This window comes from Hypoxylon fragiforme (genome assembly GCF_022984875.1).
Source record: "Hypoxylon fragiforme strain CBS 206.31 chromosome Unknown GGS25scaffold_2, whole genome shotgun sequence".
Taxonomy (NCBI): Eukaryota; Fungi; Ascomycota; class Sordariomycetes; order Xylariales; family Hypoxylaceae; genus Hypoxylon; species Hypoxylon fragiforme.
The window spans coordinates 1,415,227-1,429,200 of NW_026054757.1; the positions used below are offsets into that span (position 1 = coordinate 1,415,227).

At 52.3% G+C, this 13,974-nt stretch overlaps 1 protein-coding gene across 1 annotated transcript; it reads left to right on the top strand.

Moving 5' to 3' along the window:
* Window positions 1-331: 331 nt before the first annotated feature.
* On the top strand, window positions 332-13,748 carry GGS25DRAFT_529097 (PKS-NRPS hybrid; the record flags this gene model as incomplete). The annotated part of the gene is made up of 8 exons (XM_049265250.1): window positions 332-1,578; window positions 1,705-1,706; window positions 1,755-1,808; window positions 1,891-2,245; window positions 2,303-7,886; window positions 7,939-8,651; window positions 8,712-10,760; window positions 10,822-13,748. Exons 1-8 carry the CDS (start codon window positions 1,029-1,031, stop codon window positions 13,746-13,748), a joined length of 12,234 nt encoding a protein of 4,077 aa, XP_049119939.1. The 5' UTR covers window positions 332-1,028.
* Between the last annotated feature and the right edge of the window lie 226 nt (window positions 13,749-13,974).

Consider the following 13,974-nt stretch of genomic DNA (forward strand, 5'->3'; position numbering starts at 1 on the left):
GTGATACCCCTTTTCCTCACCTAGGTTAGCTGTTGCGAACATATATAGACATGTGCCTTGGAAGATATATTATCTTATCCCTACTCATATAGAGGTCGAGTACTACTATCTAATAGCCATGCCAATTGGCTATCCTGAGTCACTCAAAGTACGCTTAAGAGGTAGGTTCTTCAAGTGAAAATCATCAATGATATAATGTGGCAGAGTCTGGTGGAGTTGTGAGAAATGTGGCAGTTAAGTGACTTCCAAAGCTAGGCTAAATCTGGTATAGCGGCTTGGCATAGCGTTTGCCAATTCCCCTTTCTTTCTCATCATCGCAATTATCAGCATACCTACCTACATACATACCTAGGTACCCAAGATATTGCCATAACATTTATCGGAATCGCGATCGTTGAATTTCATTGATTGTTCTCAGAGCCTAGTTTCGGCCGAAGTGAAGCTAAATCTGGCATGAGAATGGGGACATATGTGGTACCGTGGCGTACCATCGGCGTACTGCACAGCTTTGTCAGCCCTGTCCAGATCTCACCCCGAGAACCTATTGACTCCCACCCTTGGCAAATGACTGCGGACGGTTGCTCGCCACAGTTTCGGAGTACGTCTGAAATGGTCTCCGGACGGGTCTCCGATCGAAAATGAATAAGACAGCAACCAGTCTAGACAATGGCTCCACCACAGCCGATTGCGATGATTATCCAATATCCTTACCTAGAGCTCGGAGATGGGCGCCTGGGATGTGTAAGGATTTTGGGTTGGATTCCCTAGCGCACCTGAGATGCATGGTGTGGGCGATCGCATATCTCGGGCTGAGTCGTGTATTACGTTCGCCTAGGTTAATTTATCGCGCCAGGTACTCTGATTCGATGCCTTTTAAGTAGTTGACCCGAGTATAGAAACATTTGAACGATTGAAACGACATCGTAATTCCCCAGTGTTGCTGCTTCTTTACTGGACCACATTTTATATTTCTGAGATACCCCCTTTCTGTACCTAATACCATACCTACCTACCTACCTATACTCACCATGTCGTCGCCTCATGATCCCATCGCCATCATTGGCACGGGGTGTAGATTCCCTGGCCAGTGCAATAACCCATCTAAGCTATGGGATCTCTTGCGGAAGCCTAAGGACCTGCTTAAAGTGATTCCAGATAACCGATTCAGTACAGAAGCTTTCTACCATCCTCAGAACTTCCATCATGGCACGGCCAATGTGCGGCATTCCTATCTCCTGGAAGAGGACCTGCGCAACTTTGACGCACAGTTCTTTGGCATTAACTCTGTTGAAGCCCACTCTGTTGACCCGCAGCAGCGGTTGCTTCTCGAAACAGTATACGAAAGTCTTGAATCCGCCGGCCTCTCAGTGAAAGAGCTGCAAGGCTCTGACACGGCAGTCTACGTAGGTGTCATGAGTGCCGATTTTACTGATATGATTGGACGCGACACCGAGACTTTCCCGACATATTTTGCTACGGGAACAGCAAGGAGTATCCTTAGCAATAGGCTGTCTTACTTCTTTGACTGGCATGGCCCGTCCATGACCATTGATACAGCTTGTTCTTCATCTCTTATCGGTACGTATGAAAACACCTTATATCGAACCCCCAAATTCTTTGTTTCTGGGAAGTTTGAGGCTAACACATCGGCAGTGAGTATACTAATCAGTTGTCTATCTTGTCTCACGACTTGGGAACTGCTAGGCGTGTTCTACAGTTATATGTATATGGCTCTAATCGCATTTGAATTTTAGGCAATGCACCAGGCCGTGCAGACTCTCCGTGGAGGAGAGTCATCCGTTGCAGTTGTAAGTGACTATTTTTAGGAGAATCCGCTGCGGCATTCTCTTAAGATAGATTTGGCGCCAATGTTACTAACTGTATTTATAGGTAGCCGGATCCAACCTGATCTTGGGCCCGGAGCAATACATCGCCGAGAGCAAACTACAGATGCTTTCGCCTACAGGCCGAAGTCGTATGTGGGATGCCGATGCGGACGGCTATGCTCGAGGTGAAGGCGTTGCAGCCATCGTTCTCAAGAAGCTTAGCCAGGCTATCGCAGACGGCGATCACATCGAGTGTGTTGTTCGCGAGACTGGTCTGAACCAAGACGGCAGAACTCCTGGTATCACTATGCCAAGTTCTTCCGCCCAAGCGGCGTTAATCCGCGCAACATATGCCAAGGCTGGGTTGGACGTCAGCAAACGCGCCGATCGTCCTCAGTTCTTTGAGGCACATGGCACAGGTAATGCAATTCAACGTTCCCTCTAGAGCCGCAGAACGTATTAGCTGATCTCAAAAGGTACCCCTGCTGGTGATCCTGTGGAAGCGAAGGCCATCACCGACGCCTTTTTCGGCCCGGAATCCCATTTTAAACCCAAAAATTCTGACGATACCTTGTTCGTCGGATCTATCAAGACTGTTATCGGCCACACAGAAGGGACAGCAGGTCTGGCGGCCGTAATAAAGGCATCATTGGCACTCCAAGCGGGTGTCGTCCCTCCAAACATGTTACTAAACAAGCTGAATCCTAAAATCGAGCCTTTTTACGGAAATGTGCAAATTCTATCCGCGGCACAGCAATGGCCCAAGGTTGCAGAGGGCGGCGTACGAAGAGCGAGCGTGAATAGCTTTGGCTTCGGAGGCGCCAACTGCCATGCCATTCTCGAAAGCTACGAGCCCAGCCTGAGATCCCAGCATCAGCCATTTAAGAGGACTGAAACATGTTTTACGCCGTTCATTTTCTCGTCAGCCTCCGAAAGTACGCTTTCGGCTGAGCTGGAGAAGTACCGAGAATATCTTTCCGGAAGCGCGACTGTCAGGCTCGAAGATTTATCCTGGACACTTAGCAATCGCCGGTCTACGTTACCTTGGCGGGCAGTTGTACCGGCTACTAGTAATGTGGAGGACCTTATTCAAAAGCTCGAGGATTGCGTCGAATTCACGAATGAGTCCTCATCAGCCAAGACAAGAGGCTCGAAACCTCGTATTCTCGGCATCTTTACCGGTCAGGGGGCTCAGTGGCCACGGATGGGAGCTGAGTTGATCGAGAAATCACCTGCAGCAGGCAAAATCCTTGCCCGTCTGGACAAGAGTCTCCAGTCACTCCCCATTCGGGATCGGCCGACATGGTCGCTACGGGAGCAACTCCTCGCCAGTGCCGACTCGTCATCGGTAGGCATAGCTTCCATATCTCAGCCTGTCTGCACAGCTGTGCAGGTCATGCTCGTCGACATGCTGAGAGCGGCTGGCATCGAGTTCTCGGGAGTAGTAGGGCACTCATCTGGTGAGATTGGCGCTGCGTATGTGGCCGGCTATATTTCCGCTGAGGATGCCATCCGCATAGCATATTATCGCGGTCTCCACATGAAGGCCATCACTCAGAAAGGAGCTATGCTTGCTGTTGGAACTTCATATGAAGACGCCAAAGAGCTGTGTGACCTTCCAGCGTTTGAGGGCCGCGTATGCGTCGCGGCGAGTAATTCTCCAGCCAGTGTGACGTTGTCTGGCGATGCTGATGCGATTGACGAAATCAAGACAGTACTAGACGAGGAGAAGAAGTTCACTCGGCACCTCAAGGTAGACCGAGCCTATCACTCACATCATATGACGGCCTGTTCGAGGGCCTACGTAGCGTCTTTGCAGCATTGCGGCATACGACAGCTACCTCAGACAGCTGCTAGAAATTGCCGATGGATATCTAGCGTTTTCACTCGTGATATCACGGATATTGCTGCAACAGACAGTCTTGAGGGCGAGTATTGGGCCAGCAATCTAACCATGCCAGTCATGTTTACCGAGGCGTTACAAATGCTTCTTGGCGAAGATCAAGACGGAGAGGTCTACGACCTGGCCATTGAAGTTGGGCCGCATCCAGCGCTTAAGGGGCCAGCGCTACAGACGATCAATGAATGCCTTGGCGGACAGTCCATCCCATACACAGGCGTGCTATCACGTGGCAAGGACGATATAGAGTCATTCTCACAAGGTCTTGGGTATATATGGCGTACCTGGGGGCCAGGGGCTGTAGACTTCACTGCCTACGGTCGCTTTATGAATGACGAACAGGGAGAACCAAGGAATATTCCCTTAAAGGGTCTCCCGACTTACCCCTGGGATCACAACAGAAAGTTCTGGCACGAGTCGCGCCTCTCCCGTGCATTCAAAACTAACAAGGACCCTCCCAACGAGATCCTTGGGCGTCAGATTCTTGACGGTGCTCCTGATCAACTTCGTTGGCGCAATGTCCTCAAGCGTAACGAGCTTGCTTGGCTAGACGGCCACCAGGTTCAGCGACAGACCGTTTTCCCTTGCGCGGGATACGTTTCCGCCTGTGTGGAAGCCTCTATGAACATTCGCAGGGATGCTAATGTCCAATCCATCGAGCTCCAGAATTTCGTGGTAGGTCAGGCTATTGCCTTTAACGATGATGACTCTGGTATCGAGACTTTGGTCGTATTAGACAGTATCAAGGAACTCGAAGAAAAAGGCAGCAGCATAGTATCAGCGAAGTTCGCATTATATTCATCATCGAATAATGAGGTTCTGGACATGACAACCCACGCCAACTGTGATGTCCGAGTCACGTATGGCGACAGTAGCCCGGATCTTCTCCCACCCAAGTCTCAAGAGAATGACGAATATTCCATGCTAGATGTCGAGGAGGATCGCTTTTACAATGTTCTCGACCAGCTTGGACTTGGATATACTGGCCCTTTCCGAGCGCTCTCAGACCTGAAGCGCAAATTGGGCAAGGCTACGGGGCACATCCAAAATCCGGAACGCAGCGAACTTTGGCGAAATCCTCTCCTCGTTCACCCGGGAACGTTAGATGCGGGCATCCAGTCCATTATGCTGGCTTACTGCTACCCGGGTGACACCATGATGCGCTCCATATATCTTCCCACCGGTATCCGCCGACTCATCATCAACCCAGCGCACTGTCGAACCTTTGCCGGTAAGGAGACAAAGGTTCTATTTGACTCAGCAGCATCGGTAGACACTTCAACCGGCCTATCAGGGGACGTGAGCATTTATTCGCCTGAGGGCTTCGCTTATAAGGCAATCCAACTTGAGGGACTCCAGACGCAGCCTCTCTTCAATCCGACCGAGGCGAACGATCTCAACATTTTCACCGAACTGGTATGGGACATCGATCGACCCGACTCCAAGGAAATCGTCGGCAAAGTCGATGTTCAGGAGCTCAATGCGGACCTGCTATTTTCTCTTGAGCGGACCGCTTACTTCTACCTGCGAACATTGGATGAGGCGATTCCGCGCAGTCAGCGTACCAACCTTGAATGGCACTTTGGTCGCCTTTTTGCTTATGTGGATCATGTTCTCTCTAGAGTGAAGCGCGGGGAGAATCGCTTCGCTAAGCAAGAGTGGCAGCGTGATACCAAGGATATTATACTCGATATCTTTGAGCGATACCCTGATAACATTGACCTGAAGCTCATGCGCGCTGTGGGTGAAAACATAGCCGCCGTCGTCCGTGGGGAGATTACCATGCTGGAGCCTATGCTCCAGGACAACATGCTCAACGACTTCTATGTCGTCGCACATGGCATGCCTCGCTACACTACATACCTGGCCTCTTTAGCCAGCCAAATCGGGCACAGGTACCCTCACATGCACGTCCTCGAGATTGGTGCTGGTACGGGCGGTGCCACCAAATCGTTCCTTGGAGCACTTGGCGATATGTTCTCCACTTACACATTCACCGACATCTCTGGCGGCTTTTTCGAGAAGGCAAAGTCCGTGTTCGCAGCGCACAGTTCGAAGATGAACTTCAAGGTGCTTGACATCGAGAAGGATATCGAAGATCAGGGGTTCACGGAGGGCTCCTACGATGTCATCATCGCGTCCTTGGTCCTCCACGCTACGCGCGACTTGGGACAGACTCTTCGTAATGTCCGCCGCCTCCTCAAGCCCGGTGGCTACCTGCTGCTTCTCGAGATCACGGAGAATGATCAGATGAGATTTGGTCTGCTCTTTGGTGGTCTCCAAGGTTGGTGGCTCGGCTATGACGATGGGCGAGCCCTGTCCCCTTGCATTGGCATTGAGGAGTGGTCGACATACCTGAAGCAGACCGGCTTCTCGGGGATTGACTCGGCAATGCCGCATGATGATAAATTACCAGTTCCTCTCTCCGTCATCGTGTCTCAGGCAGTAGATGAACGGGTTGAGCTCCTGAAGCAGCCTTTACAGCAGCGAGAAACTAATACACCCGTAGTTCCACAGTTGACAATAATCGGCGGAGGGGCACTGGCCAAAGATGTCGATCAAATTCTAGGCACGTTCTGTGGCAGCATCAACTTTATTGAGTCTCTGAACCACCTAAGGCCCGACGATCTTCCTGTCGGAGGCGCCGTACTCTGTCTTAGCGATATAGAGGAGCCGGTCTTCAAGTCCATGGACGCAGAAAAGCTGAGCGGATTCCAAACAGTTTTCAAGCAATCCAGCAGCGTTCTCTGGATTACTCGGGGTGTTCGCGATGGAGACCCATTCTCCAGGATGGTTATCGGATTCGGCAGGACTATTGTACTAGAGATGTTGCATCTGCGTTTACAATTTCTGGACCTCGACACTAATGCACCTCCTGATCCTACCGCTATTGCCGAGTCCCTGTTACGCTTTCACATGGCAGAAAGCTGGGAGAATGATGGCACGGAAAATACACCATTGCTGAACTCCGTCGAACCCGAGATGTACCTCGATAAAGAAGGTAGGTTTTTTATTCCTCGGTTCAAGTTGAATAAGAGTCAAAATGATCGGTACAACTCGGGTCGTCGCGATATCACCAAGCAGATCGCCTTCCGGGAAACCCCCGTTGAGCTTGTCTCGCCCAAGACGCATGACGGATCATGGCGCTTAGTAGAGAGCAAGGCGATGTCTAAACTAAAGGAAGGTGTAGATATAGATGTCTTGTATTCTGTCAGTCGGGCAGTGGAGGTGTTGAGAGGCACCTTCTTATTCCCGGTACTAGGAATAAGGCGAGACACTGCACAGACCGTGCTGGCGCTCTCGCCGAAGCAAGCCTCAATCGTCAGAGTTCCGCAGGCTTTCATCCTCCCTTCGCAGATATCCACAGATTATCTTCAGCTGTTCTACACTGAGCTTCTTGCCCGTGCTTCCCTTCGAGACGTCTCGGCAGGTACAGTTGTCATTGCATTGTATCCGACTAGCATACTTGGCAACGCAGTGGAGCGCATTACTACAGACAAAGGAGCAAGAGTCCTTCATCTCGCGGCCGAGCCTGGCACGGAATGGGACTACATTCATCACAAGGCTACAAGAACGGAGATACAGAACTGGGTTACTTTAAAGATCGGAAACACTCCTCCATCCGCCGTGTTGATTCTAGATTTCGGTGCGGAGAAGTCCCTCTCCGCAGGCCTCCTGGAATGCCTGCCTGCAGAGATTACTCAGGTGAAACTCGGTACCCTGCTCGCATCACCCATGGCACATATTGCATTGGGTCTTTCAGAACAGGAAATCAGGTCCATCCTCGTCGATGTCAAATACTCTCTATTGGCAGCGCAGCAAGCACACGATTCTAGCCAAGCGCGCCAGGACTTGGAACTTGTTACCCTACAGGATTTGACTACCAAGAACATTGGCAACGTTGCTTGCGTGGTCTCTTGGCCACGCGAGCCTAGCACAGTTCCTGTTCAAGTCGAGCCTATAAACTCCAAGGTCAAGTTCAGTAACGACAAGACATATTGGCTTGTCGGTCTTTCCGGCGGCCTAGGCCTTTCTCTCTGCGAATGGATGGTTAAGCAGGGTGCCCGGTATATCGTTATCACCAGCCGAAACCCCAAGGTTGATAAACGGTGGATGGACAAGATGAAAGGTTTAGGGGTGAAGGTTGAAGTTATAGCCAAGTACGAACTGTTAAGCCTGATCCCACGCTCATTGCTAACCTCGTTATTCTAGCAACATCTGCGATCGAGAGTCTGTCCGGTCCGTCTATTGCCGAATCTGCCAGGAGATGCCTCCTATCGCTGGAGTTGCCCAAGGAGCCATGGTCTTGCACGACACGGCCTTCTCCGAGCTTGATTTGGAACGCATCAACAAAGTCACGCAGCCCAAGGTAAATGGAAGTACTTATCTCGAAGAGATATTCCATAATATACCTCTCGAGTTCTTCGTATTCTTTTCATCTATGGCTTGCGTGACTGGAAATCCAGGCCAGTCGGCCTACGCCGCTGCTAACATGTTCATGTCGGGTCTAGCCACTCAACGCAGGCGTAGAGGCCTCAATGCATCTGTCGTGCATATCGGCGCCATCTTTGGCAACGGCTATGTGACCAGAGAGTTGACTCTAGCGCAGCAAGAGTTCTTGCGAAAGGTCGGAAACATGTGGCTCTCCGAACAGGACTTCCGACAGCTCTTTGCCGAGGCAGTCTTTGCCGGCCGACCTGAAAGCGGCGGCTCTCCGGAGCTTTCCACCGGTATGATGACGATAGACGACAGCGATGATTTCAAGAAGACAATCACATGGTATAGTAATCCGATGTTCCAGCACTGCATCAAGGAAAGCCGCGAGAGCGAACTAGGTAGCCAGAGCGCGAAGGGCCGAGGCGTCCCGGTTAAGACACAGCTCCTGGAAGCAATTAACCCGGCTGAAGTATACGAGATAATTCACGGTAAGAATAACCCTTCTGTCAATTTATTCATCCATATATGGCTACTAATGTACATTGAAGATGCCTTCGCTGCCAAACTACGGTCGAGTTTGCAACTCGAAGAAAACCAGGCTGTAATAGATCAAACAGCAGACACTCTCGGTATCGACTCCCTCTTCGCTGTCGATATCAGGTCATGGTTCATCAAAGAGCTTCAGCTCGAGATCCCCGTCCTCAAGATTCTGGGCGGGGCAACGGTAGGTGACATTCTCGAGACTGCGCAACAGTTGTTACCTAAGGAGTTGACACCGAAGCTGGACCCCAACGACAAGAGCGCAGCGAGGAAGCTGAAGCCACAGGCTGTTAGCACACCAGCCAAGGAAAAGCCGGCGGATAAGCCCAAGGAGAAGATAGTCGAAAAGACCCCGGCAAAGAAACCTGCACCCGGCGAAAAGCCTAGCCCCAGCAGACATATTGCCACGAAGGTAGAATCTCCCGCCAAGAAAGTAGAAGCCGTAACCAAAAAGGCTGGAGCCGTCACACCTCCCTCGGTGCAATGGAAGGGACTTCCTGATGAACCCAGAACACCCGCTAGCGACTCAGATAATAAGTCACTGTCTAGTGACGACGGGATTAAAGTCAGTGCTTCCAGTCTCGATACGAGCTTCACTCAAAAGTCCGTCCCCTCTTCGAGTACAGGATCGGAGATCGACGCGTATGGGGCCCAATCCCATGGCTCGGTGTGGTCTCTGGACACGGTGAATAGCGATGTGGCTGTTAGCAAGAAAATCCCCATCGGATTTAGCCAGTCGCGAATCTGGTTCTTGGAGATGTACCTGAAGGATCCTGCTTCGGCGCTCAACATCACCTTGACCATTGACCTCGACGGCTCTCTAGACGTCCATCGGTTTGAGAGAGCCGTGAAGCTTATTGGCCAACGGCACGAGGCACTGCGAACTCGATTCGTCGCTGGTGATGAAGCCGGTCAGCCCATGCAAGAAGTCCTCGTTGACTCGACTTTAGCCTTGGAAAGACATGATATCGCTAGCGATGCTGAGGCAGAGAAGGTCTATCGCGAGCTACAACAGCACAGATATAAGTTGGCAGAGGGTGAGAATATGAGAATCATTCTTCTCAGGAAATCGTCCAAGTCATTCTGTCTCATTATCGGATACCATCACATCAACATGGATGGCATTAGCTTGGAAGTAGTGCTTCGCGAGCTACAAATGGCGTATGACTCGAAGAGACTCCCGAGCGCTAGCAGTATTCTCCAGTATCCAACTTTCTCCGAGCAGCAGCACCGGGAATTCAAGTCCGGAAAGTGGCGAGATGAAATAGCATTCTGGAGGAACGAGTTTGCCGCTGGCCCGCCATCTATCCTCCCACTCCTGCCCCTAGCTAAGACCCGGTCACGCACTGCGCTCACAGCGTATTCGAGCCACTTTTCGGAATTCCGCCTCGATCAGGAGGTACTCACTCGCATCCAGTCCGCATGTGAGGGATCAAGGGTCACGCCATTACAGTTCCACCTCACTGTCTTCTACACCCTACTGTCCCGACTGGTGGATGTAGAGGATATCTGCATCGGCATCGCCTCTGCCAACCGGCAAGATGCAGCGATGATGCAGAGTGTCGGCATGTACTTGAACCTCCTACCCCTCCTTATCAAGTCCCAGCCCAACGAGACTTTTGCCAGCACTCTGAAGCGCGTGCGCAGCAAGGCCATGGCCGCGTTCGCCCACTCCAAAGTCCCGTTCGATGTCATCGTGAACGAGCTAGGCCTCCCGCGCGCAACTACGCACAGCCCCCTATTCCAGGTCTTCGTCAACTACCGACCGGGCACAACGGAGAGGAGAAACTTCTGCGACTGCAGCAGCGAGGTGACATCGTTTGAGCAAGGAAATGCCGCGTACGACCTCAGCCTGGATATCATCGAGAACCCTGGAGGGGAGTGCCGCGTTATCATGGCCGGCCAGTCGGCACTCTTCGAGCAAGAGGATTTGGACATGTTGAGAGACATGTACCAACGCCTGCTGGTCACGTTTTCTCGAAACCAGGCTCTACGATTGACTACACCGTCACTCTACGACCCAGAAGGGGTGAAAGAAGCGCTGAGGATTGGACGAGGTAGGTTACCTAAGAGCGATTATTACTTCGTTTTCAAGCCACTAACATGTATTTTTAACAGGACCCTCACACACGCACGTGTGGCGAGAGACCTTGGTTCATCGTATTGATGAGATGGTCGAGCGGTACGGCGGCAGCCAAGCTGTTGTAGACGGCTCCGGAAGCTCTCTAACCTACTCTCAACTGGCGAGAAGAGTAAATTCTATTGCCGCTTCGATGCAGGGTATGAAACGTGGAAGCCGGGTCGGTGTCTACCTTGACCCTGGCGCAGACTGGATCTGCTCCCTCCTAGCCATTCTACGCCACGACGCAGTATATGTGCCACTCGACTCTGTTTCTGGGACTTCCCGACTGTCCGCTATCCTCCAGGATAGCAAGCCAGACTTGCTGCTAGTGGATGACTCCACGGAGGCGGATGCAAAGACTCATTTCTCCCCCCTGCTATCTGGTAGCAGGGTTCTCAACATTGACAATGTTTCCACCACCGCCGCTGGCACCTTTGCCAACGCAGCTAAGCGGGATTCAGTCGCCGCGCTCATGTACACCAGTGGTTCTACAGGGGTCCCGAAAGGGATCATAATGAAGCACGCGTCCTTCCGAAACAACATCGAAATCATGTCAGAGAAGCTGGGCTACAGTGAAGGCCGAAGTGTTACCCTACAGCAGAGCTCATACAGTTTCGACATGTCACTTTGCCAAATATTCTTAGCGCTTTCAACTGGCGGGACACTCCGGGTTGTACCGAAAGATCTCCGACTAGACCCCGCGGCCATCTCTTCGATCATTGCAAATGACGCTATCACTAATACGACAGCGACGCCTTCGGAGCTCATCAACTGGATCCGCTACGGCGACATCGAAGACCTACGCAAGTCAAGCTGGACAACTGTCCAAAGCGGCGGTGAGCCAGTCAGGGACAGTCTGAAGGTTGCGTTCCAGAAAGTCAACAAGCCGGAATTAGTCCTACTGGACTGCTATGGTCCGACCGAGATTACGTTCTGCTGTCATAGCAGGAAGGTCGACTACCAAGCAGAAGAGACTAGCTCGGACACGGGACTGGAAGTGCTGCCCAACTACTCCACTTACATTGTAGATGGTAGCATGAAGGCCGTTCCCGCCGGCATGCCAGGTGAGGTACTTATCGGAGGAGCTGGCGTTGTCGCCGGCTACCTGCACACTGAGCTGAACACTCGCGGTTTTGCACATGATAGCTTCGCCTCGCCCGAATTCCATAAGCAAGGCTGGACACAGCTACATAGGACAGGTGACTTCGGACGTATCAGCAAGGCCAATGGGCGCCTATTGCTTGAAGGACGCGTAACGGATGATACGCAGGTTAAGCTCAGGGGGCTTCGGATCGATCTACAGGAGGTTGAGTCTGCCATAATCCAAGCCGCCAAGGGAAGCATCGTCGACTGTGCCGTCTGTGTTCGCCAGTCCGAGACGGCATCAGATGAGTACTTGGTCGCCTTTTCCACCGCTGTTCAAACTTCCAGCAAGGAGCAGCTTGACCAAATCATCCACCAACTTCCACTGCCGCAATACATGCGGCCGGCTGCCCTGGTGCTCTTGGAAAAGATGCCCACTAACGTGTCCGGCAAGATCGACCGATCTGCTCTCAAGTCTATTCCACTCCCCCAGACCGGTGAATCTAATGCACTGGAGCTTCAGCATTCAGGCGATGGGCATCTGAGCGACACTGAGTCGCGTCTTAAGCAAATATGGGAGAACGTTCTATCCAAGGAGATCCTGTCCCAACACCAAATCAGCGCCGCATCCGATTTCTTCCACGTAGGTGGTAGTTCCATGCTGCTCATTAGCCTGCGAGCAAACATACAAGATGCCTTTGACGTGTCCGTCTCGCTCTTCCAGCTCTTCGATGCCAGCACCCTGGGGGGTATGGCTGCTCTGATCGATAGTCTTTCCAATAATAGCGGTGTTGAATCAGCGCAAGTAGAACCGGTCGGTACTCTTGACATTAATTGGGAAGACGAGACCGTCGTCTCCCCAAGTTTGCTAAACATCCCAGTACACAAGGAGTTCTTCACCAACCCAGAAGTCATCATACTCACCGGCGCAACTGGCTTCCTCGGCCAAGCGATGCTTACGCGCCTCTTGAACGATGGCATTGTCAACAAGATCCACTGTCTTGCTGTTCGGCATGATATTCCACTATTCGATTCTCCCAAGGTCGTTGTCCACCGCGGCGATCTAGCGCTACCAGGATTCGGCCTACCCGAGGAGGAACTCGCCGGTGTATTTGCCGAAGCCCACGCCATCATCCACAACGGCACAGACGTATCCTTCGTCAAGTCCTACCACAGCCTCAAGCCCGTCAACGTCGAGGCCACCAAGGAGCTCGTCCGCCTCAGTCTACCCCACCAGCTATCGTTCCACTACATCTCCACCGCCGCCGTCGCAAACCTGACCGGCGAAGACAGCTGGGAGCAGCGGTCCGTCGGCGGCTTCTCGCCTCCCGCCGGAACCGACGGGTACCTAGCGACGAAGTGGGCGTCGGAGCGCTACCTCGAGAAGGTCAACGACCAATGCGAGCTGCCCATCTGGATCCACCGCCCGTCCTCCATCACAGGCCCGCAGGCGCCCGCCAACGACCTCATGGCGAACCTACTGCAGTTCTCGCGCAAGATCGCGGCGGTCCCCGACACGGGCGCGTGGAGCGGCTGGCTCGACTTTATCTCCGTCGAGAAGGCGGCCATGCAGATCGCCGACGAGGTGTACGAGGACTACTCGTGGCCCGGGCACGTCAAGTACCTGTACGAGTCCGGCGAGCAGGTCGTCGCGCTCGAGGACATGAAGGGCGTGCTGGAGCGGGAGATCGGGTCTGCTGTTGAGGTGGTAGAGATGGAGGAGTGGATTGCTAGGGCCGCGCAGCAGGGCCTGAATCCCTTGCTCGCAGAGTATCTGAAGCATGCGGCGGGTGCGACGCTCGTCTTCCCTAGGCTCGTGAGACATGAGAGCTTCTTCTAGGTTACCTACTTGGCTACATAGATACTAGGTTGGTATGGGAGTTGGCTTGGCTTGTTGGCGTCAGGGGGTGGTGATGGGAGATTACCTAGGTACTATGTAATTTGTAAGTTTTTCTTATTTTGTCACATCACGTTGTCCTTACATATCTGGGCACATCCCTAGGTAATGTCAAAAGGGGGGTTTTACTTTGCAGTGTATAACATTTGAACTTTATGATTTTCATAGT